Here is a 22,733-nt window from a genome sequence, read left to right as displayed (position 1 = left end):
ACAGAAAAAAAAAAAAAAAAAAAAAAAAAAAAAAAAAAAAAAAAAGGAATAGAAACAGGAAGGGGAGGTGGGGAGATGGGAAGCAGGAGTGATGAGGAAACGGAGGAGGAACCTAAAAGAAAAGCTTCCAGGACAGAAAGTGTTCTGCTGTCCAAGGTTGCAAAGGAATCTGTAAATAGAGGAGCCACAGGATTTAGTAATTAGATCATTTGTCAATATGTTTATCATAGCATGAATCTCACACATATTAACCATGACTAAAAATTTTTTTCCCTTATTTTGGCTTTGGAGTAGAACAAAGAAAAGGAGCGAATTTCCTGAGGTGACTGGGCAAGATTTAAAAGAGCAAAGGAAAAGAAACACAAGGTTTGAAGAGGATGTGTGTAAACATGTGAGAAAGAGACTGCCTGAGGTGGATCTTCCTGGGCTGGGATCCTGAGAGACAGGAAGAGGGGGGACCTCCATGTGACTGTTCCCCCTGCAGCCCTGCAGGGCAGGGGGAAGTTCCCCCATCAGTGAGCAGGTAGGGCTACCTCCTGACCACACCTCAGCAGGGTGCAGTGGTGTAGACGGGGCCCCAGACATCTGCGAGTACTTGGCATCTATTCCTTTATTCTCTGACTCCAGTATGGTTCATTCTAGGCTCACTCTCACATTGAATGTACTCCTCTCACTCCTACATCACAACTATGTATTTTTTTCCTGTGTGTTTTCCCAGCTCTTCCCCAGCTATAGTAATTAATTCAAAGACGCCATCACTTAAGTGCCAATCAAAGCTCCATCGAGATCCAAGAAGAACAATAGTATGCTTATATGCAGTCTTTTAATTTAAATTACCAGTTGAGTCACTACATGCCAACAATTAAGCAATGACACACACACAGATTATACTCCATGTTAATAGGGCTAAATCAGAGATCTCAGGGAACAAGTTGCCCTGGACAGCCAAGCTTTCCAGATAGCTAAGGTTTACCTTCAGGGGAATGGAGGAGGTGGAGGCACAGACACTTAAATAACTTGATAATGACTATTTTTCTAATGTGTTATTTGTGCTTCTCTGCTTTCTAAAACAGCACATAGGAAATATAATTTAAACTTTTCACGGGCCTCCATTATGAACATCCCCAGGCGGTGATAAGCCAGTAGAAACAAAAACAGTGCATTCCTCCAGCTCACTTCTATCTTGTTTCTCCACCCCTCGACCCCTTGCCTCAATCCAAGCCATCACCATCTCTCCCAGGACCACGACAGTAGCCTTCTGTCTGGTCTCCCTCTTTCCATGCTTGCCCCTCTGAATTCAACCTACACATGGCAGTCAAAGCAATCTTTTTAAAACGAGAAGACAAATCATGCCAATCCAGTGCTTAGCCCTCTCTTTGTTCTATATCAAGGCCCTACCCGAACTTGCTCCTGCATCCTCCCCAACATCATCTCAAATCATCCTCACCCCACTCCCAGCTCCCCCAACTCCCACAAGAACGCAAACCTCTCCTTCTTCCACCTTTGCACTTGTTCTCTGCCTGGTCTACTCTTCCCTAGCTCTTCCCATAGCACCTCCTTCTTACGTCCTGGTTTTATCTCAAATGTCACCCCTTCACAGTCTCTCCTTAGCCCCCCTAAAATGGCCACCAGTTAACTCTATATTACCAACCAGTTTATTTCCTCTGTCTAGTTATCATTGGATTTATCTTCTTTCCTTTTACTTTATTAGAAAACAAACTTTCTTCAGCATTAACCACTGAGCTACAGGTTCTCAGAAAGTGGTCCTATGTCACCTGGGAATGAGAATTTGATAGAAAGGCACTTTCTTGTGCCCTCTCCAGACCAACTAATCAAACACTCTAGGGGTATTAACAAACTTTCCACGTGATTTTGATGCACGTTCACATGTGAGAACCACTGCGGTATATTACAGTGGCCCCTTATGTGTTCATGGTCTTCCCTAGTAGAAAAGAACATTTATGAGGACAAAGATCTAGTCTGCCTTGTTCGCCACCAATTTTCTAACCCCTAGCCCAACACCTAACATACCATAAACATTCACGAGGAGGAGATATCCTATTCCATAACCAATATTTGTGTTACTAAACTAAAGCTATGTAAACACCATGGACGTTTAAATGGTGTTGTTTTTCATCATCCCCCAAAGACACTGCCTAGCCTGGGTTTGCTCTTCCTTCTGTTTTTCTTCTTCCACGACTCTTGGGTCACTATATTTTTCGTCCATATTTCTTGGTGCTCAGGACAAAAGGATTGTCCATCCAAAGAACTTACTAATCCATGCAAGATGACCAATCTTCAAGAGTACTATATCCATACAATATTATTTCAGTCTCAAGAAGCAGAACATGACTTTCAGCAAGGCTGCCTGAGTTCAAATCCAAGTTCTACCATGTATTAGCTGTGTGATATTCAACAGATGGATTAAATTCTGTGCTTTAGCTTCCTCATCTATAAATAATGAATCATGGCATCCACCTCACAAGGTTGCTGTGAGAATAAAGTAATTCATCATGTAAAGTGTTTGGATCATGCTGATATAAGGAAAGTACTCTATGCACACTGACTGTAATATGTCACATCCTGCTGGTTATTATCCCTAGTAGGATGGCAAATTCTTGGCCCTGATGGTTCAGGACTGAAATACTGATCTATATAGCAGAGCATTGCCACTCACTCCTAGGCAAGGAATAAAAAGGCATTCCACATACCAGGAGCACTAACCCTACTTAAGATGAGCTAGTCTTTATAATTCCCTAAATCCTCCTTCCCACAGTTTCCTACTGTACTCTAGTAGCCTTTTCCACTTGAACACCTTCTCTCGCCAGCCACCACCTTTGACCTTGCTTTCAAAATGCTCAGAAATAAAACAAGTTATTTGTTTAACAAATTAGACATTTCCTGGAAGATGACTGCAGTTGAATGAAATTGCCCAGAGGTGGTCAAGCCACAGGATAAGGAGTACAGGAGACTGGCTGACCTACAAAGTGCTTGTCCCAGAGAAGACCCAATGGCAAAATTCAAAGAGGAAGACAGAAATAGCAGCCTATTTCTGCCCTTCAAATAACAGAGGAAAATTAAGAGAAAAGAAATCATGGAAGAACAATTGACATATAACAAAGAAGTTCTGGATATACATAGAACTTACAGACAGCAGTAAATATCTTAGAATTACTAGGAACACTCAAGAGTGTCTAAAGCATAGCTCTGACAAGCCTAAGATCTTATAGAGGCCCCCCATTGCGCTTCTAGAGGCAAATTTAAATTCCTCTCCACCCACTGGAAGAAATTGAGATTCTCCATCAGTTACACTGCCTTAACCTTTTCCTTTGCATGCTTCACCTATACTCTTCCGCTCTGGCTAGGTCCTCTTCCCCTAGATCTCCTTACCCCTATATCCTCCGCACCACAACAGCTGGTTTCTTCCCACTTTTGTTCCCACTACACCAATGCTACTCAAAACCTGAGTAGTCTGCAAACTGTTAACATTCCACAATGAGACAAGCAGAGCTACTGAGAGTTTACATCATGGCAACAGGACAAATTTTATGACTTTGAATCAACAATAAGAACTTTGGGTTTGTATTATGTAGGCTTTCTTTGTTCCATTTTATTTTCCTGAAAATTAATCTTTATATTTTATAAAAATATGAACCATATTAGACTGGAAATTAAAAACAAAACAAAACAAAACTGGCACCTCAGCACAGGAATGTTAAGGAACACTACCCTAGATCACTCACAGAGAACACTCTTCTATTCTTTTTTTTTTTTTTGAGACAGAGTCTTGCTCTGTCGCCCAGGCTGGAGTGCAGTGGTGCCATCTCGGCTCACTGCAAGCTCCACCTCCCAGGTTCATGCCATTCTCTTGCCTCAGCCTCCCGAGTAGCTGGGACCACAGGCGCCCACCACCACGCCCAGCTAATTTTTTTTTTTTTTAGTAGAGATGGGGTTTCACCATATTAGCCAGGATGGTCTCCATCTCCTGACCTCGTGATCTGCCTACCTCAGCCTCCCAAAGTGCTGGGATTACAGGCATGGGCCACCACGCCAAGCCCACTCTTCTATTCTTTTCTCCCACAGCCTAATGTTCTTCAGAGTGTGCTCTAAACTATCCTCCATGAACAATCTCACTCAATGTGAACGTTTCTCCTATAGTTTGTACCCTATCATCACGTAAGCTGCTGGAATTTTTTTAATGAACTAAACAGAAAGTCAAAACAAATAATTCACTCTATTCCTGTGCAAGTTCTTTGCACTAAGGAGCCTGTTATTTGCCTTATGCTTCTCTCATCCTTTGCACAACACAGAGGCAGCACAGTGCGGTGGTTCAATTTCTGGGTTAAAATGGGACTTAAAAATGGAGTCCGATTCCCATGGGCCACAGCCAAACTTTGGCCATGTGACCTGAAGCAAGTCCCTTAACTCTTCCGATCTTCTAGTTTCTCTTCTGAGATGTGAGGTCGGCATGGCATGCAAAGCCTTCCCAACTCTAAAATTAAATGATGTCTGTTTGTTCTTAGAAAGGCTCTCAGGTTCCTCACAGTCAAAAGGGAAAATATCTCCCCTACCACAGGGCTGGGAAGATTGGAAAGCACCGTTAAAACTACAGAGTCTGGCCGGGCGCGGTGGCTCAAGCCTGTAATCCCAGCACTTTGGGAGGCCGAGACGGGCGGATCACGAGGTCAGGAGATCGAGACCATCCTGGCTAACACGGTGAAACCCCGTCTCTACTAAAAAATACAAAAAAATTAGCCAGGCGAGGTGGTGGGCGCCTGTAGTCCCAGCTACTTGGGAGGCTGAGGCAGGAGAATGGTGTAAACCCGGGAGGCGGAGCTTGCAGTGAGCTGAGATCCAGCCACTGCAGTCCAGCCTGGGAGAAAGAGCGAGACTCCGTCTCAAAAAAAAAAAAAAACTACAGAGTCTTCTGGGAACTTAAGGCATTTTTATTACTATTCTACATATACTAGATGCTCATGCAGAATTCATGAACCAAACATAGAAACTTCACGTATTCAGCCTCCAAAACTGAAGGCTAGGACAGTGAGGGATCTGGAACCTGACGAGGGCAGCCACTGAAAAGAGAGGCTATTTAGTCTGGAGAAGATAAGATTGAGGAAGAAACTTGAAGAGCTCTCATGTAAATAAGAGAAGAATATCTCCATTGCTCTAGATGCATGAATTAAGTACAATCAATAGATGCTTTTGATGGGAAGGGAAGGAAGAAAGGAACTAGTAATTCCAAAATGTTTAATATAGCTTAGTGTTTCCATCTCATTTCCCCTTTTAATATTCACAACTCTGGTCTTACATACCCAAAGTAAAATAATTTTTGGTGAAGGAGAGGCCCATGGTCTGTCCACTATACTGAACTGGGAAGCTAATTGTTACAAAATATAACAAAAAAGATTACTGTTAATGTCTTGAGCTGTTCAGTAAGAGAAGCCCCTGCCTTGCCAGAGATACTAGAGGCAGTGGCTAAAGACAATCTGTCAAGGACACTGGAGAAAAGCTTCCTACCATTAATGTGACTCCTGGAGTTCTGGCACCTTAAATCAATACAATGCCTACCCACACCCCCTGAAATACCACACAACTGGAGAGACCAATTCAAGGCTGTCAACTTTTTATTTTGACTTGACTTGTAAGCACATTTATAAAACAACTCTATCAATCTAAAGAGTCAAAGGGTATGATCTTAGAATAAAAAGATGGCCCTTTAAATTCTTATTCTATTTAATAGGAAATTAAATAGAATAAGCATAGATTCACTTAAAAATCACGACAATACCCCTGGTTTTCATATTTTGCCATGCAATTTGTCAAACAGGTAGCTGGAAATCCATATCACTACACCAGATGGCCTTCCTGATGAGCTACTTATACATTAAAACTCGGCCAGATGCGATGGCTCATGCCTGTAATCCCAGCACTTTGGGAGGCCAAGGCGGGAGATCCCTTGAGATCAGGAGTTCAAGACCAGCCTGGCCAATATGGTGAAACCCCACGTCTACTAAAAACACAAATTAGGTGGGCATGGTGATGTATGCCTGTAATCCCAGTTACTTGGGAGGCTGAGGAAGGAGAATAGCTTGAACCCAGGAGGCAGACGCTGCAGTGAGCTGAGATTGTGCCACTACACTCGAGCCTGGGCAACAGAGTGAGACTCTGTCTCAAAAAACAAACAACAACAAAAAAACTCAGAGATAACAATGCTACTAGACAGAGTCTCTTAAATGATCAAATTCTAATAATGGTATTATCCTTTCTAGATAACACTTATTTGACCAAGTGCCTCTTCTGTTCATCAACTCCTTTTTTTTTTTTTTTTTTTTTGAGACGGAGTCCCCAGGCTGGAGTGCAGTGGCCGGATCTCAGCTCACTGCAAGCTCCACCTCCTGAGTTCACGCCATTCTCCTGCCTCAGCCTCCTGAGTAGCTGGGACTACAGGCGCCTGCCACCAAGCCCGGCTAACTTTTTGTATTTTTAGTAGAGACGGGGTTTCACCATGTTAGCCAGGATGGTCTCGATCTCCTGACCTCGTGATTCGCCCACCTCGGCCTTCCAAAGTGCTGGGATTACAGGTGTGAGCCACCGTGCCCAGCCAAATGGAACTTTTTAAAGTTACCTCACAATGATGTCAAGCCAGGATCTGAATACCCAGACCATCTTCAAAATCCTGTCTCCCTAATCACTACACCATAATGCTAAGAAAGAAAGGGGGGGAGGGGAGAGGAGGGAAAGGGAGGGAGGGAGGGAGGGAGGGAGGGAAGGAAGGAAGGAAGGAAGGAAGGAAGGGGACAGTCAGGCACTAACAAATGATTTTAAGAAATGTTCTAAAACTACTTATTTATCCAGGAAATTTATCCTGGATGAATAAATTATAAGGATGGATGTTTCACTTGGTTTGGTGAAAAGTGAAGACAACACTTATATAACTAAAATATATATATGTAATAGTGTTTTCACCATATTTATCATGTATATGGAGAGGAAAAAGAACAAAACCCCAGGAAAATAAATCATGACAGCAGTAAAGATATTTTCTACAAGCCCTACAATTTTTGTCATTATAGCTTACAACATGGCAATAAAAACAGCTATTGGACCACTCAGTCATCAAGGGTTTGTTCATAATGTTATCACGCACCTATCACACAGCTACAGGTAACTCTAACCCTACATGTCTTATGCTTGCAAATCCTGAATCTGTTTGATAGATAGGCCCTTAGCTATACCAGTCTTTGCATTGCATCGTGAGAATAGGAAGGGGTGAAGGGAGATGGAGGGATTTGAGGGGGTAGGAATGGTCCTAAGAAATCTGGCACATATCTGCCTGCTTGGTTACTAACTAGTTTTAATTTCAAATAATCCCCCCTTCCATTTTACTTTGGTTCTTCTGCTGTTTCCACCCAATATTTAGATAGAAACATGAGCCAAAAAAGTTGGGATGGGTCTTAAATTTGGGGGCCAGCAGGCTAAAAAGCTTGGCCCGGAATGCAAACTGCCACTTATGTGGCTGAGTCAGGACAACCAACGTAAACATGTAAGTTAGTCCAAATATACACACACTTGTTTATATTTTAAAACTTATTTTGCATCTTAGTAATTTCTTCCCTAAAAATAGTCAAGGAACCCTACTGTTTTGGCCTTTTTTTTTTTATAAATTGCTATTTTGAAAAGAAATTATAATTATCCATGTATGTTGAACAGACCAAAGACATGCTACTATTTTCTAGTGTTGAGAAAAGTTTCAAAGTGCTACCTAGAAGCAATCATTAAAACCAACATACTTCCATAAAATGCACTTTTTATCAAGTGCTTTCAAAATAAATAGCGAGTTAAAATTGAGAAGGAGTGGCTATTTTTATTGCATGTCACCCGGTCAGGTATTTCCTGCAAGAACAGGGACTAGATCCGTCCTTCAAATCCTTGTAATGCTAGGCATGAAAAGAAAGTGGTCCTATTTCTAAAGTCTTTATGGATTTTTACTTGAATCTCTTTTAAAGGGCTGGTGGTGTGTGCGTGTGTGTTTATGCTAAAAGAAACCATAAAGGTAGGGACAATGGCTCAAGCTTATAATTCCAGCACTTTGGGAGGTCCAGGCAGGAGGAGCTCCTGAGTCCAGGAGTTTGAAATCAGCCTGGATAACACAGTGAGATTCTGTCTCTACAAAAAAAAGATTAAAAATACAGCTGGGAGGGGTGGCGTGCCCCTGTAGTCCCAGATACTCAAGACAGGGGTGAAGGGGCTGAAATGGAAGGACCACTTGAGCTTGGGAGGTTGAGATTGCAGTGAGCTATGATTGCTCCACTGCACTCCAGCCTGAGCAACACAGCAAGACTCTCTGCCTGCCCCAGGAAAAAAAAGAGAGAAAGAAACCATAGAGATGACCTAGTTCAAGTCATTCACACCCCCACCGTTGGAACTTGTACTGACGAGTAAATCAAAGGCCATTTCTTTTTTCAAAGCCACACAACCAGAATCAAGACCCAAATTTTGGTTTGTGCATTTCCCACATTTCTCCCAATACAACCTGATAACTAGCGTGTATTATATAAAAATATCAGAATCTAAAAATTGCAAGGGATGGCAAAACAAATGCAAGTCTAGAATGAATATCTATTTTCCTTACCTAAGACATTTATACTCTTCTGAAGAATGTTTAGCAATAGTTCTTAACCAGCGGTGATTTGGCATTGGAGACATTTGGCAATGTCTGAGGATATTTTTGGTTGCCACCACTTGGCAGGCAGAAGCTGGGAGGTTACTGGTATCTAATGAGTAGGGGCCAGGGATGGTGTTAAGTCTCCTACAATGCACAGGACAGGCCCTGTGATGGTTAATTTTATGTGTCAACTTACTAAGCCACGGAGTTCCCACATATTTGGTTAAACATTATTCTTGGTATATATGTAAGGGTGTTTCTGGATGAGATTATCATTTTAATCAGTAAACTGAGTAAACCAGATTGCACTCCTTAATATGGGTGGGCCTCATCCAATCTGTTGAAGGTTAGAAAACAATTAAAACGTAAAGTAAAGGAGAATTTGCTCTCTCTGCCTAACTGTCTTTGAGCTGAGACATTGGCCTTCTGACTCATACTCGAACTAGAACTTACATCATTAACTCTCTTGGCTCTCGGGCCTTCAGATTCTAACTGAAACTTATCCCATCAGCTCTCCTGGGTCCCAGGCCTTCAGTCGTGGACTGGAACTACACCTCCAATAACCACCTGAGCCAATTCCTTTTAATCAATCTCAGTAAACATATATATATATATATCCTATATATATTCCACTGGTCCTATTTCTCTGGAAAACCCATGCTAATACTGGACCCTACAACAAGAATTACCCAGCACAAAATGTCAATACCAAGGTTAAAAAACCCTGATGTATAAGAACATTGACATTTTCATAATGGAGATGTCATGATGGTAAATAGAGATTTACTATTTTAAATGTACAGTTCAGTAGCATCCATCACTACCATCCATCCACACAGAACTTTTGTCATCTTGCAAAACTGAAACTCTACCCATTAATCAGTAACTCCCTATTCCCCACTCCCCCTAGCCCTTGGCATCCACCATGCTACTTTCTGTCTCTATGAATTTGACTACTCTAAGTACCTATATGAATGGGAATTATACAGTGTTTCTCCTTTTGTGACTGGCTTCTTTCACTTAGCATGTCTTCAAAGTTCATCCATTTTGTAGCATGTATCAGGATGGATTGCCTTCCTTTTTAAGGCTAAATGATATTCTATTGTATGTGTGTATATGCCATATTTTGTTCATCCAATTACCCATCAATGGACACATGGGGTGCTTCTACATTTTGACTACTGTGAATAATGCTGCTATGAGCACAGGTGTGCAAATATTTCTTTTAAAATCCTGCTTTCAATTTGGGGGGAATACATATACCCAGGAGTGAAAATGCTGGGCCATATGGCAACTCTATTTTAATTTTTTGAGGAACCACCACACTGTTTTCCACAGAAGCTATGCCATTTTACATTCCCTTGGGTGTATTTTTACTCAGCAATGCTCTCAATAGTAGAAGTTTTCTTCTGTTTACCTCTGTCTGCTCCACTTCCCTCCCTGTACCCTGGCCATTTTATGAAGCAGGTAGTGAGCCAATACTTTAAAAACTGGGGGTCTTCCGCCCTCTGTCCTTCGGGATCCGGGACGGCGCCCCTCTCCGGCTCCGAGGGGTTCGTTGACGGAGTCCTGTTTTGGCTTTGAGTCGCTGCCTCTTGTTTCTGAGATTTGAGCGTCCGGCAGGGCGAGCAGGGAGAGCCACCAGTTAGGTCAGCTACTTAAGGGAAGAAATTTCTGTCTCTGGGACTGCTCTACTCTCTTGAACAGTTTCTAGGGCATTGTGAGCGCTCAGTATGTGTCTGCGGAATGAATGTTAGGGACTGCGTGCCAAAGTTCTCGAAGGAGCCCTCTCCTTTGGAGAGGCTGGCTGAAGGCGAAGAGGTGATGGAAGACTGGGGAGAACTTGGAACTTGGAACTTGAGCTACCTGATATACAGTGATGGCGTGCCCAGTGATGGAAACTGGCTCACTTTTTACCTCAGGAATTAAGAGACATGTGAAAGACAAAAGAATTTCAAAGACTGCTAAGTTGAATGTTTCTCTTGCTTCAAAAATAAAAACAAAAATTCTAAATAATTCTTCTATTTTCAAAATATCTTTAAAGCACAACAACAGGGCATTAGCTCAGGCTCTTAGTAGAGAAAAAGAGAATTCTCGAAGAATTACAACTGAAAAGATGCTATTGCAAAAAGAAGTAGAAAAACTGAATTTTGAGAATACATTTCTTCGCCTAAAGCTGAATAACTTGAATAAGAAGCTTATAGACATAGAAGCTCTCATGAACAATAACTTGATAACTGCAATTGAAATGAGCAGTCTTTCTGAGTTCCATCAGAGTTCCTTTCTACTGTCAGCTAGCAAGAAGAAACGAATTAGTAAACAGTGCAAGTTGATGCGTCTTCCATTTGCAAGGGTTCCATTACCTTCAAATGATGATGAAGATGATGACAAAGAGAAAATGCAGTGTGACAACAATGTTAAATCAAAGACGTTACCTGATATTCCCTCTTCAGGATCAACAACACAACCTTTATCAACTCAGGATAATTTGGAAGTGTTATTTCTTAAAGAAAATAATCAAAATGTATATGGTTTAGATGATTCAGAACATATTTCTTCTATAGTTGATGTACCTCCCAGAGAAAGCCATTCCCACTCAGACCAAAGTTCTACGAGTTCTCTAACGAGTGAGATGAGAAACGCCCAATCTATTGGCCACAGGTGGGAGAAACCATCTCCTAGTAATGTGACTGAAAGGAAGAAGCGTGGGTCATCTTGGGAATCAAATAATCTTTCTTCAGACACTCCCTGTGCAACAGTTTTAGATCAACAACACATTTTAAGTCCAGAATTAAATTGCAATGATGAGATAAATGGTCATACTAATGAAACAAATACTGAAATGCAAAGAAATAAACAGGATCTTCCTGGCTTATCTTCTGAGTCTGCCAGAGAACCTAATGCAGAGTGCATGAATCAAGTTGAGGATAATGATGACTTTCAATTGCAGAAAACTGTGTATGATGCTGACATGGATTTAACTGCTAGTGAAGTCAGCAAAATTGTCACAGTTTCAACAGGCATTAAAAAGAAAAGTAATAAAAAAACAAATGAACATGGAATGAAAACTTTCAGAAAAGTGAAAGATTCAAGCTCTGAAAAAAAGAGAGAAAGATCAAAGAGACAGTTTAAAAATAGTTTAGATGTGGATATCGGGGAAAAGATTGAAAACAGGCCAGAAAGATCTGATGTCCTGGATGGCAAAAGGGATGCTGAAGATCCTGGTTTTATTTTCAATAATGAACAGTTGGCTCAGGTGAATGAACTGAAGAAAATGACCCTTCAAACTGGCTTTGAACAAGGTGACAGAGAAAACATACAGTGTAATAAAAAGAAGAAAAGAATAACAAATGAGCAAGAGGAAACATACTCTTTATCCCAAAGTTCAGATAAATTTCACCAGGAGAGTAAACTTGATAAGGGTCAGAATTCCCTAACTTGTAATAAAAGGAAAGCTTCTAGACAGACATTTGTGATTCACAAATTAGAAAAAAATAACTTACTCCCAAACCAAAAGGATAAAGTAACCATTTATGAAAACCTAGATGTCACAAATGAATTTCAAACAGTCAGTCTTTCCACCAAAGATAATGGAAATTTGTGTGATTATGGGACCCACAATATATTGGATCTGAAAACGTATGTCACTGATATTCAACCTTCTGAGCAAAATGACTTAAACATTAATAAGCTTAGAAAGAAAGTAAACCGGAAGACAGAAATAATTTCTGGAATGAACCACATGTATGAGGATAATGATAAAGATGTGGTGCATGGCCTAAAAAAAGATAATTTTTTTTTCGAAACCCAAGAGGATAAAGAACCTGTCTCTGAAAACATAGAAGTTTCCAAAGAGCTTCAAATCCCAGCTCTTTCTACTGGAGATAATGAAAATCGATGTGACTATAGGACCCAGAATGTGTTGGGTTTGCAAAAGCAGATCAGCAATATGTACCCCGTTCAGCAAAATGAATCAAAAGTTAATAAGAAGCTTCGGCAGAAAGTAAATCGGAAGACAGAAATAATTTCTGAAGTGAATCATTTAGATAATGACAAAAGTATAGAATACACAGTTAAAAGTCACTCACTCTTTTTCACTCAAAAAGATAAGGAAATCATCCCTGGAAACTTAGAAGACCCAAGTGAGTTTGAAACACCTACTGTTTCTACCGAAGATAGTGGAAACCTGTATGATTCTGAGATTCAAAATGTTTTGGGGGTGAAACATGTCCATGATAGGCAACCTGCTTGTCAAAATGATTCAAAAATAGGTAAGAAGCTTCGACTAAATGTATCTCAAAAGTCGGAAATTCCTGAAACCAATCAAATATATGAGAATGATGACAAAGGTATACATGACCTAGAAAAAGATAACTTCTTTTCTCTAACCCCAAAGGATAAAGAAACAATTTCTGAAAGTCTACAAGTCACAAATGAATTTCAAACAGTTGATCTTCCCATCAAAGATAATGGAAATTTATGTGATTATGACACCCAGAGTATACTGGATTTGAAAAAGTATGTTACTGATAGGAAATCTGCTGAGCAAAATGAATCAAAAATAAATAAGAAGCTCAGGAATAAAGTGAATTGGAACACAGAAATAATTTCTGAAATGAACCAGATATATGAGGATAATGATAAAGATGTACATGTCCAAGAAAGCTATACAAAAGATCTTGATTTTAAAGGAAATAAATCTAAACAAAAACCTGAATGCCAAGACATTATCAATGAACACTATATGGAAATCAACAGTAATGAAAAGGAAAGTTGTGATCAAATTTCAGATTCCTACAAAGTAGTTAAAAAGTGTAGGAAAGAATCATCATGCAAGGCAAAGAACATTTTGACAAAAGGTAAGAACAAACTTGCTTCACAGTTAACAGAATCTTCACAGACATCTATCTCCTTAGAATCTGATTTAAAACATATTACTAGTGAAGCAGATTCTGATCCAGGAAACCCGGTTGAACTATGTAAGACTCAGAAGCAAAGCACTACCACTTTGAATAAAAAAGGAGATACCCCTTTTGTGGAAGGAATAAAAGAAGGAGAATGTCAGGTTAAAAAGGTAAATAAAGTGACATCTAAGTCAAAGAAAAGGAAGACCTCCATAGATCCTTCTCCAGAGAGCCATGAAGTCATGGAAAGAATACTTGACAGCATTCAGGGAAAGTCTACTGCATCTGAACAAGCTGATAAGGAAAACAATTTGGAGAATGAGAAAATGGTCAAAAATAAGCTAGACTTTTACACAAAGGCATTTAAATCTTTGCCTGAGATATATTCACCCAACATACAAGATTCTTCCTTTCACAGTGTTCGTGAAGGTTTAGTACCTTTGAGCATTTCTTCTAGTAAAAATGTGATAATAAAAGAAAATTTTGCCTTGGAGTGCTCACCAGCCTTTCAAGTAAGTGATGATGAGGATGAGAAAATGAACGAGATGAAATTTAAAGTCAACCGGAGAACCCAAAAGTCAGGAATAGGCGATAGACCATTACAGGACTTGACAAATACCAGTTTTGTTTCAAATAACACTGCTGAATCTGAAAATAAGTCAGAAGATCTACCTTCAGAACGGACAAGCAGAAGAAGAAGGTGTACTCCTTTCCATTTTAAAGAGCCAAGCCTCAGAGACAAGATGAGAAGATGAAGTGAATGTATGGATTCTGGTTTTTCTGAATTTTCAAAGCATAAGGAATCAAAACAGAAATATAACTAGTATCAAGAAGATGAAGTGCTTGATGAAAAGTTTGTTTTTTTTGGACTTTGACGGAGTGTTGATTTGTCCATTCTTAATATTTATTAATAGGTATATGTGCATAAAATAGCTATTTTGTAACATTAAGCTTTTTAAGTCATTTTGGTCATCATATAACAGTTTCTTCCTGTTTGTTTAAGCTTCTTTTTACCTAGTAGCCTTTAACCAAACAATAGCTATTAACGTTTTAACCAAATAAAATGTGTTAAATACCTTTGCATTGGTTAAAAAAAAAAAAAACCTGGGACACTCTTAAAGACACCCTAGGGAGTGATTTTTTAAATATGAATTGTCACTCTCTGGTTTTCCTTGAGGCGGATGTCTTTTTTTTTTTTTTTTTTTTTTGAGACAGAGTATCGCTCTGTTGCTTAGACTGGAGTGCAGTGGAGCAATCTCGGCTCACTGCAACTTCCGCCTCTCAGGTTCAAGCGATTCTCCCACCTCAGCCTCCCAAGTAGCTGAAATTATAGGCACACACCACCACGCCAGCTAATTTTTGTATTTTTAGTAGAGACGTGGTTTCACCATGTTGGTCAAGATGGTCTTGAACTCCTGACTTCGGGTGACCTGCCCTCCTTGGCCTCCCAAAGTACTGGGATTACAGGCGTGCGTCACTGCGCCTGGCCTTGAGGTAGGATTTCTACAATGCATCTTGACCACAGTGGAGGGGTGTGGAGAGGCACAGAGCACATGGGAAGGAATACACCTGCCCGCCCAGCAGATGGACCCTTCTCCAAACCAATCCTGAAAGCCACCCGAGACCGCAGTCTGTGAAACCTGAGAAAAATAATCCCCATGTCATCTCAAGTTTTCTATGCGACACCTGTTTGTATTCTTTGAAAAACAGAGTCTTTCTATTTTTGAGGTCTCTTATTTACATGCATCTTGTGGGAAAAGATTCTGGTTTTACAGAGCACAGTACCACTGTAAAGCTGACTTTAAATACAAGTTCAATGGTTTTCACAAGTTAATTCTTGGCAAAATGTAGTTTTGCATACTTACATGTGGGACAATAGTAGGTCCAAGCTGCTTAGGAAGAGTATGGATTTCAATTAAGTTGTAACTTTGTTCCCACAAAGACCTGGAAGCTTGTCTTTACTTTTGACTAAGAAGTGTGGTTAACATACCCGCATAGAACTGTCTGAAAGGGTAAGGTAGTATCTCACATATCCAGAACTCCTTAAAGTAGGGGTTCTCAAATTGTGCTCTCAGAACTAGCAGCACCAATATCACCTGGAAATCTGTCAGAAATACAAGTAACTGGGTCCCCACCCAGGTTGACAGAATCAAAAATCCTAGAGGTGGGGCCCAGCAATGTATTTTACACAGCCCTCCCAGTGATCTGAATACACATTATGGCGGCACAATGGGGAACCACTGCCCAGCTCTCATAAAGCACTTTTATGCTCGTGAAATTATTTGGACTCCACAGCAACTTTACAAGGCAGGTAGAGTTGGGAGAGTGTCCCCTTTTACAAATGGGGAAATTGAGGCCCAGAGGAGTCCCCTGACTTACCTAAAGTGACACAGTTAAACAAACAGAATAAGAAATTCATAGAACTGGAGAAATACTGGGGATCATGTAACCAAGTATCCTCAATGCACAGGTGAGGCGACTAGAACCCAGAGGCTCAATGATGTGAACAAGATCACACATGCCATAATGGAAAGCCTCTTCTCCTGCCAAAGTGCCATCCTCACTCTCAATCAAACCATTCCATCTAAGCAGTCAGCCTCTACTAGTTAACTACCTCCTCAAATGATGAGTTAAGTTGTGTGTGATAAGTACTTAGTTTGGGACTACTAAGTATTTCACACACAAAAAAAGTGGCATGGGTGATTAAATAAGACTGATTTCATCATTACATAAAAATGAATGTCTTTGAACGTCTTTGATAAGAAACAGGGTAAGAGGGTTAACGACACTGAGGTTAAAGGAATGGACAGTAGACCTTAATCTAACCAGAGAAAGAAATGAATGATAGAAAGTAAAAGTTCAAGGGGCATGAGGGTTTAATGAGGCTGAAAAAGTTGTATACACCGAGCTAAAATTTTTCTTAAAAAGAGAGCAAGAGAGGTTGTAGTCAGAGTGCTTTAGCAGTTCTGTGTTCACAAGGTCCAAGATGTGGTCAGGGGAGGAAAAGGCTGAAGTAGAGTTAAGACAGGGCTCACCAATGTGATGGAGATAAATGAAATGAGAGGCAAAAGTGTCGGAAGGATTGTTCATGTTGGGTGAATGACAGAACTTAGGCAGGGGAGAGGATGGCAGAAATCATAAGATCATGAACTTGGCACCCAATTCTCCTTTAAAGGGGACCAACAGAGGAGCCAGTAGATGACAGTATTTGTGAGGGATCAGAACTAAAGGTCATGGACCACAGACAGAACAGAGGTTGTGAGTGAAGATGAAAGCCCAGTGACCCATGGGCAGCAACGAGGAGTGGTGAGAATCAATGCTATTCTCTTAACAGTGTAGGAAGATGAGCAGCCTCTAACCAAAAGTCTGCAGGGGAAGCAGTTCCTCAGGGAAGAGCTAGTGAACAGGCTGAGACGGAGAAAAGTGTATCAACCATGGAAGAGGGTTAGACTGAATGGGGCAAGAAAGGGCTTGGGATTAAGAAGAGGAGTAGGAAATCAAACCAGAGAAGAAGAGACAAGCAACCCAGCTCCAATACCACCTTTTGTGGGAGGTCTACAAATAGAACTACTCACTCTTTTGTGGGGGTGAAAGTGCCATCCAAAGAACCTGATAGGCGACAAGATGAACCTCACTATTAAACACCTTGTTCAACTAATAACTTAGTCTCATGCAGCTACACAACTACGTTATCTACCTTGCCAGAAAACTTTATTTTGTTTTGTTTTACAATTTTAGGGGCCTCATCCTTCCATTTTAATGTAATGATATCTACAGAGGGCTTATAAACCACTTATAATCATCTTCAAAACACATCTGAGGGGTAGTGAGTTAAATGTTGTTACCACTATGTCGTCAACAACAATGAAAACAAAAAAACACAGGTGATTTTCAAAAGACTACAGAGCACAACAGCACCAGACCTGAGAAGACTCTCAAATGAATTATGACAATCAATCACAAACAAAGAGTCAATATTCCATGTTCTTCACATTGTACACAAAGCTGTGTTGGTTCTGTTCTAAACAAATGAAGAACAGAGGGCTATAGAGAGAAGCCATTTATTTTCATTAAATTATCCCTGAAAACTGAATCCTCTGCTACTTGAAAATCTGAGAGGAAGAAGACTAACTGAGTAAGAAGCAGAGTTTGGTTTCAGATTTTGGTATAAGGAGTTGTTCACAGCAAAAGAGAAATAAAGGAAGTTAGTATTCATCAAATATTTCCTATATAACAGGGACTGTGATAGACATATATCACGCTCAACTCATTTAATTCTCAGAAGCATTCTGAGAGACAGGTATTATTAACTCCAACTGGAGGATGAAACTGAGACTCGGAAAGGTTAAGAAACTTGCCCAAGGAAACACTGGACAGGGCACTTTATCCACAGCACAAGGATGCCTCAAAAATGGAAGGCCTAGAGTCTCACTGAAAGAAATCCTGGCTGATCGCTGGTCCCCGAACCCCATCTCCTACTCCATTGTCTAAGGGCATATCAGAGTTGGGTGGATCCTGAGAACTGAACCATGTGCCCCTCTCCCAGCTACATCTGTTATTACACGCTCATGTAATACCATTGCACAATGCGAAATTCCTCCCCAAGCTCATTCCTACCACTGAACACCAGAGAGGCTAGAAGTCTGAACTAATGGTTAGGTGGTCTCTGAGACTCATGCGTCGTCCCACCTAAGTAGCCTGTATATCAAAACAGCTTGAGCAAGACTACTCTGTTTTCCCCTAATTACTTGGTCACTTTAACAATCTTTGGAGGATTTTATTAAAATGGAAATGGGGGAAGGCTGAAGCAGCTTACAAACGTACAAATTAAAAAAATCTTTACATAACTTTAAGGCTGAATCCATACACAAGGAGCTGTTAAAAATATGTACATAGGTATTTATATACATATATGTTGTTTTTTAAGGAGAACTCTGGGACAGCTAGAACATTAAAATGACCCTTTCATGAAAATTCCAGGGCATACTCATAACAGGAGTCAGACAGATTTTGTTTTCTGCCAGAGTTCTATAAAAATAAACTGTCATCACAACATCCTTGTGGTAGTAAAAGGCCATATTTGCCTGCAGTTAAATCCAACAGCAGCTGCTCTATGGAAAAAGACGGCCCAATAATTGGCTTCTTTCACCTCTGTTAATCACGAACAAAAGTGTCATTCAGTTTCAAAATGGACAAAATGCTCCAATGGATGGTCAGCTAGCTGAGCCAATGGGGTGGAATAACAATAACCCTGTAGCATTTTCCTTTTTCCTTTTGTTTGGTCTTTCAAAGCCCTTAATTAAGACCTGCACAAAGCACCCCTACAGGCTTTTTTCAATGAGGCATTACACGCCTGTTTTCTTGTATTTAAAGAAAAAAAAATAGCAGGGATTTTCTGAAACACATTAAACAGAATACACAATTTCCATTTATTTGCAACTGAAATACTGTTAAAATTTTAGAGCTTAAATATTATCATCAGTAACAAAGCAAGTTCTTTCCATTTCAGGCTTGGGGAGTGGAGGGTGAAAGAGGGACTACTGAGAAGGAGGCGGGAAAGTTAAAGCTGAGACAGGCAGAAGAGTGCCAACTCAAAGAAGTGCTGTTAAACCATTTCGCCAGGCATAAAACTGCAAGCAGCCATAATTTAGAAAGACCTAGATTAGTCTCTAGACCTTTCAATAGCTTGGCACCTACAAACTGAAAGAAACAGCAAAACATGAAATAGTCTTAGAGCAAACAACTAGTCAACCGAGACAAAAGGTAATACAAGTTGGAATTGAATCTGCTTCTGAAACACTCCTTTAAAAACCACACACAAAAAAGATATTTTTACAATTAAACAATCTCTGCAAGAACTTTGTGTAGGTCTATAATTGATTTCTTTTTCTATCTTGGCCTTTAAAAAGCTTCATATAATTAGGGTGGATAAGAATCAGAATGTCCAGCTTTAAAAATATCCATAGCCTAATTAAGTTTTCATTATTCAATTTTCTTTTTGCACAACTTAAAAAAAGGCTGCTGTGTTCATTTTTAAATGCTCTGAAATATAATCTTTCTGGGTTTTAGACTGTTCTGAAAATACCTAGTTCTGCCCATAATTTGTTCTTCCCTCCCCCTCTCACAAGTATCCTGAGTGACAGCTTAATGTGACAGCTTTCTTGCCACAATTCACCAAAGGGGAGTGGCAGGTAGGGTTCTCAGAGAACAAATATCTAACAAAGCCATCATTCTGGGGAGTTACTTTCAATCTGTCAATCCAATCCATCAAGTGGAATGTGCTCCACTATTCTCTTGTAAATGTGCTTATTTCAAACAAGGCAGAACTCGGGCAGCTGCCCTACAGAAGACTAAATGACCCAGCTCAAATGTCACCTCTGCTGTGAAGCCTTCCAATCCCCAAGGCAGAGTAAATTCCCCTCCTCTTTGCTCCCACAGCCCTTTGTTCATCCCTCCTTTAGGGTACTCTCATACTGTATTTTATTTGTTTATGTCTATCTTTTCCACGAAACCCTATCACCTATGGACACGTGCGGGGCAGTGTGAGAGACTGGAGGGCACAAGCTCTGGAGTCAGACTATGTGGGTTCAAATTCTGGTTAGAGATTATAAATCATGACCTTGGATATATATTTTCAATATATTTGACTAATGCGTATTTAAACATTTTGTACTTCAGTTTTCTGAGCTTAAAATGGAGATAAAGAATACCTCTTACACAGCGGTTATTATGATGATCAAGTAAACTCACATATATAAAGCTCTTAGCATATCTGGTACACATGAAGGGCTTCATAAATGTTAAAACAGGAAGAACAGTTTATATTGTCCCTCCTCCCCCCATGAATACAGCAGCACACTTAGAAGAACAGCAGAGGCTGGTTTCAGTGGCTCACACCTGTAATCCAAGCATTTTGGGAGGCCGAGGTAGAAGGATGGTGTGAGGTAAAGAGTTTGAGACCAGCTAGGCAAGACAGTAAGACCTCATCTCCACAGAAAAATTTAAAAATTATTCAAGCCTCGTGGTGTATGCCTGCAGTCCCAGCTACTCTGAAGGCAGAGGCCGGTAGATCACTTGAGTCTGGAGGCAAAGGTTGCAGTGAGCTGAGATGGCGCCACTGTATTCCAGGGTGGGCAACAGAGTGTGACCCTGTCTCAAAAAAAAGTGCAGTAAGCACACATTTGATATTCACAGTATAAACTTTGGCTAAGCAAGTTAATTAATAAAATGTCGTCAGTAAAATATAACAGAATATTGAAAGACAATCTGTCTATGTCCTTCAAATTATTCAACATTTAAGAGTATGTTACATGCAAGGCACAAATATAAGCAAGGGAAGAACTAAAAAGTTACTGAGTGAGAATTGATTCCTGCCCTTAGACAGCTTACAAATGGGGTTGATTTTTTTCTTGTAAATTTGTTTAAGTTTTTTGTAGATTCTGGATACTAGCCCTTTGGCAGATGGGTAGATTGTAAAAATTTTCTCCCATTCTGTAGGTTGTCTGTTCACTCTGATGGTAGTTTATTTTGCTGTGCAGAAGCTCTTTAGTTAAATTAGATCCCATTCATCAATTTTGGCTTTTGTTGCCATTGCTTTTGGTGTTTTAGTCATGTAACAACGCCATCAAAAAGTGGTCGAAGGATATGAACAGACACTTCTCAAAAGAAGACATTTATGCAGCCGACAGACACAGGAAAAAAAGCTCATCATCACTGGCCATCAGAGAAATGCAAATTAAAACCACAATGAGATACCATCTCACACCAGTTAGAATGGCGACCATTAAAAAGTCAGGAAACAACAGGTGCTGGAGAGGATGTGGAGAAATAGGAACGCTTTTACACTGTTGGTGGGGCTGTAAACTAGTTCAACCACTGTGGAAGACAGTGTGGCGATTCCTCAAGGATCTAGAACTAGAAATACCATTTGACCCAGCCATCCCATTACTGGGTATACACCCAAAGGATCATAAATCATGCTACTATAAAGACACATGCACACGTATGTTTATTGCGGCACTATTCACAATAGTAAAGACTTGGAACCAACCCAAATGCCCATCAGTGACAGACTGGATTAAGAAAATGTGGCATCTATATACCATGGAATACTATGCAGCCATAAAAAAGGATGAGTTCATGTCCTTTGTAGGGACATGGATGAAGCTGGAAACTATCATTCTGAGCAAACTATCACAAGAACAGAAAACCAACCACCACATGTTCTCACTCATAGGTGGGAATTGAACAATAAGAACACTTGGACACAGGGTGGGAACATCACACACTAAGGCCAGTCGTGGGGTAGGAGGAGTGAGGAGGGATAGCATTAGGAGATATACCTAATGTAAACGATAAGTTAATGGGTGCAGCACACCAACATGACACATGTATACATATGTAACAAACCTACATGTTGTACACATGTACCCTAGAACTTAAAGTATAATTTAAAAAAAAAAAAGAGAGAGAGAGAGTTTACAAATGATTCTGAGCATGAAGCTGATAGGAGGTCAGTAGGAGTGGTTGCACAAGATACAGGTTGTAAAGACCCCTCTGATAAAACAGGATGCAATAAAGAAGCTGGCCAAAACCTGCCAAAACCAAGGTGGCGTGAGCGTCCTCTGGACATCCTCACTGCTCGTTATATGCTAATTATAATATATTAATATACTAAAGGAACCTCCCACCAGTGCCATGAGAGTTTACAAATGTCATGGCAACGTTCAGAAGTTACCCTATATGGTCTGAAAGGGGGAGGAACCCTCAGTTCTGGGGAACTCCCTGCCCCTTTCCTGGAAAACTCATGAATAATCCACCCTTTGTTTAGCACATGATAAAGAAATGACCATAAAAATAGCTGACCAGCAGCCCTTGGGGTTGCTCTGCCAATTTATTCCTTTACATTCTTAATAAACTTGTTTTCACTTAACTTCGTCACTCATTCTTGAATTCCTTCCCGTGCAAAGCCAAGAATTCCTGTGGTCTCCTAGGCTGAAGCCCAATTTTGGGGTTCATCCTATGACAAAGCATCTAGAACTATATGTCTATTGTATTCATGGCTGACACTACACTTTCACAATATGTTTGTCTAATGTGCATTTTTTCATTAGACTTTAAATATTTTAAAATATTTTAAGTCTTTAAATATTTTAAAATAT

General features: G+C 40.2%; 2 protein-coding genes across 3 annotated transcripts in view; one reads left to right on the top strand and one right to left on the bottom strand.

Moving 5' to 3' along the window:
- LGR4 (leucine rich repeat containing G protein-coupled receptor 4) overlaps positions 1-22,733 on the bottom strand; it is a 113,867-nt gene that overhangs the window by 64,655 nt on the left and 26,479 nt on the right. The window lies entirely within an intron of this gene.
- Positions 10,349-14,644, top strand: LOC111554693 (shugoshin 2). The gene has a single exon (XM_023230361.2). The coding sequence runs from the start codon at positions 10,548-10,550 to the stop codon at positions 14,325-14,327; it is 3,780 nt and encodes a 1,259-aa protein (XP_023086129.1). The 5' UTR covers positions 10,349-10,547; the 3' UTR covers positions 14,328-14,644.

Source organism: Piliocolobus tephrosceles, chromosome 13 (genome assembly GCF_002776525.5).
Source record: "Piliocolobus tephrosceles isolate RC106 chromosome 13, ASM277652v3, whole genome shotgun sequence".
NCBI lineage: Eukaryota > Metazoa > Chordata > Mammalia > Primates > Cercopithecidae > Piliocolobus > Piliocolobus tephrosceles.
Note: the sequence above shows the minus strand (reverse complement) of the source record. Positions and strands in the feature narration are given on the sequence as shown.

Excerpts from the sequence above, each read along its gene's own strand:
- LOC111554693 (XM_023230361.2), top strand. The coding sequence starts at position 10,548 with ATGGCGTGCCCAGTGATGGAAACTGGCTCACTTTTTACCTCAGGAATT.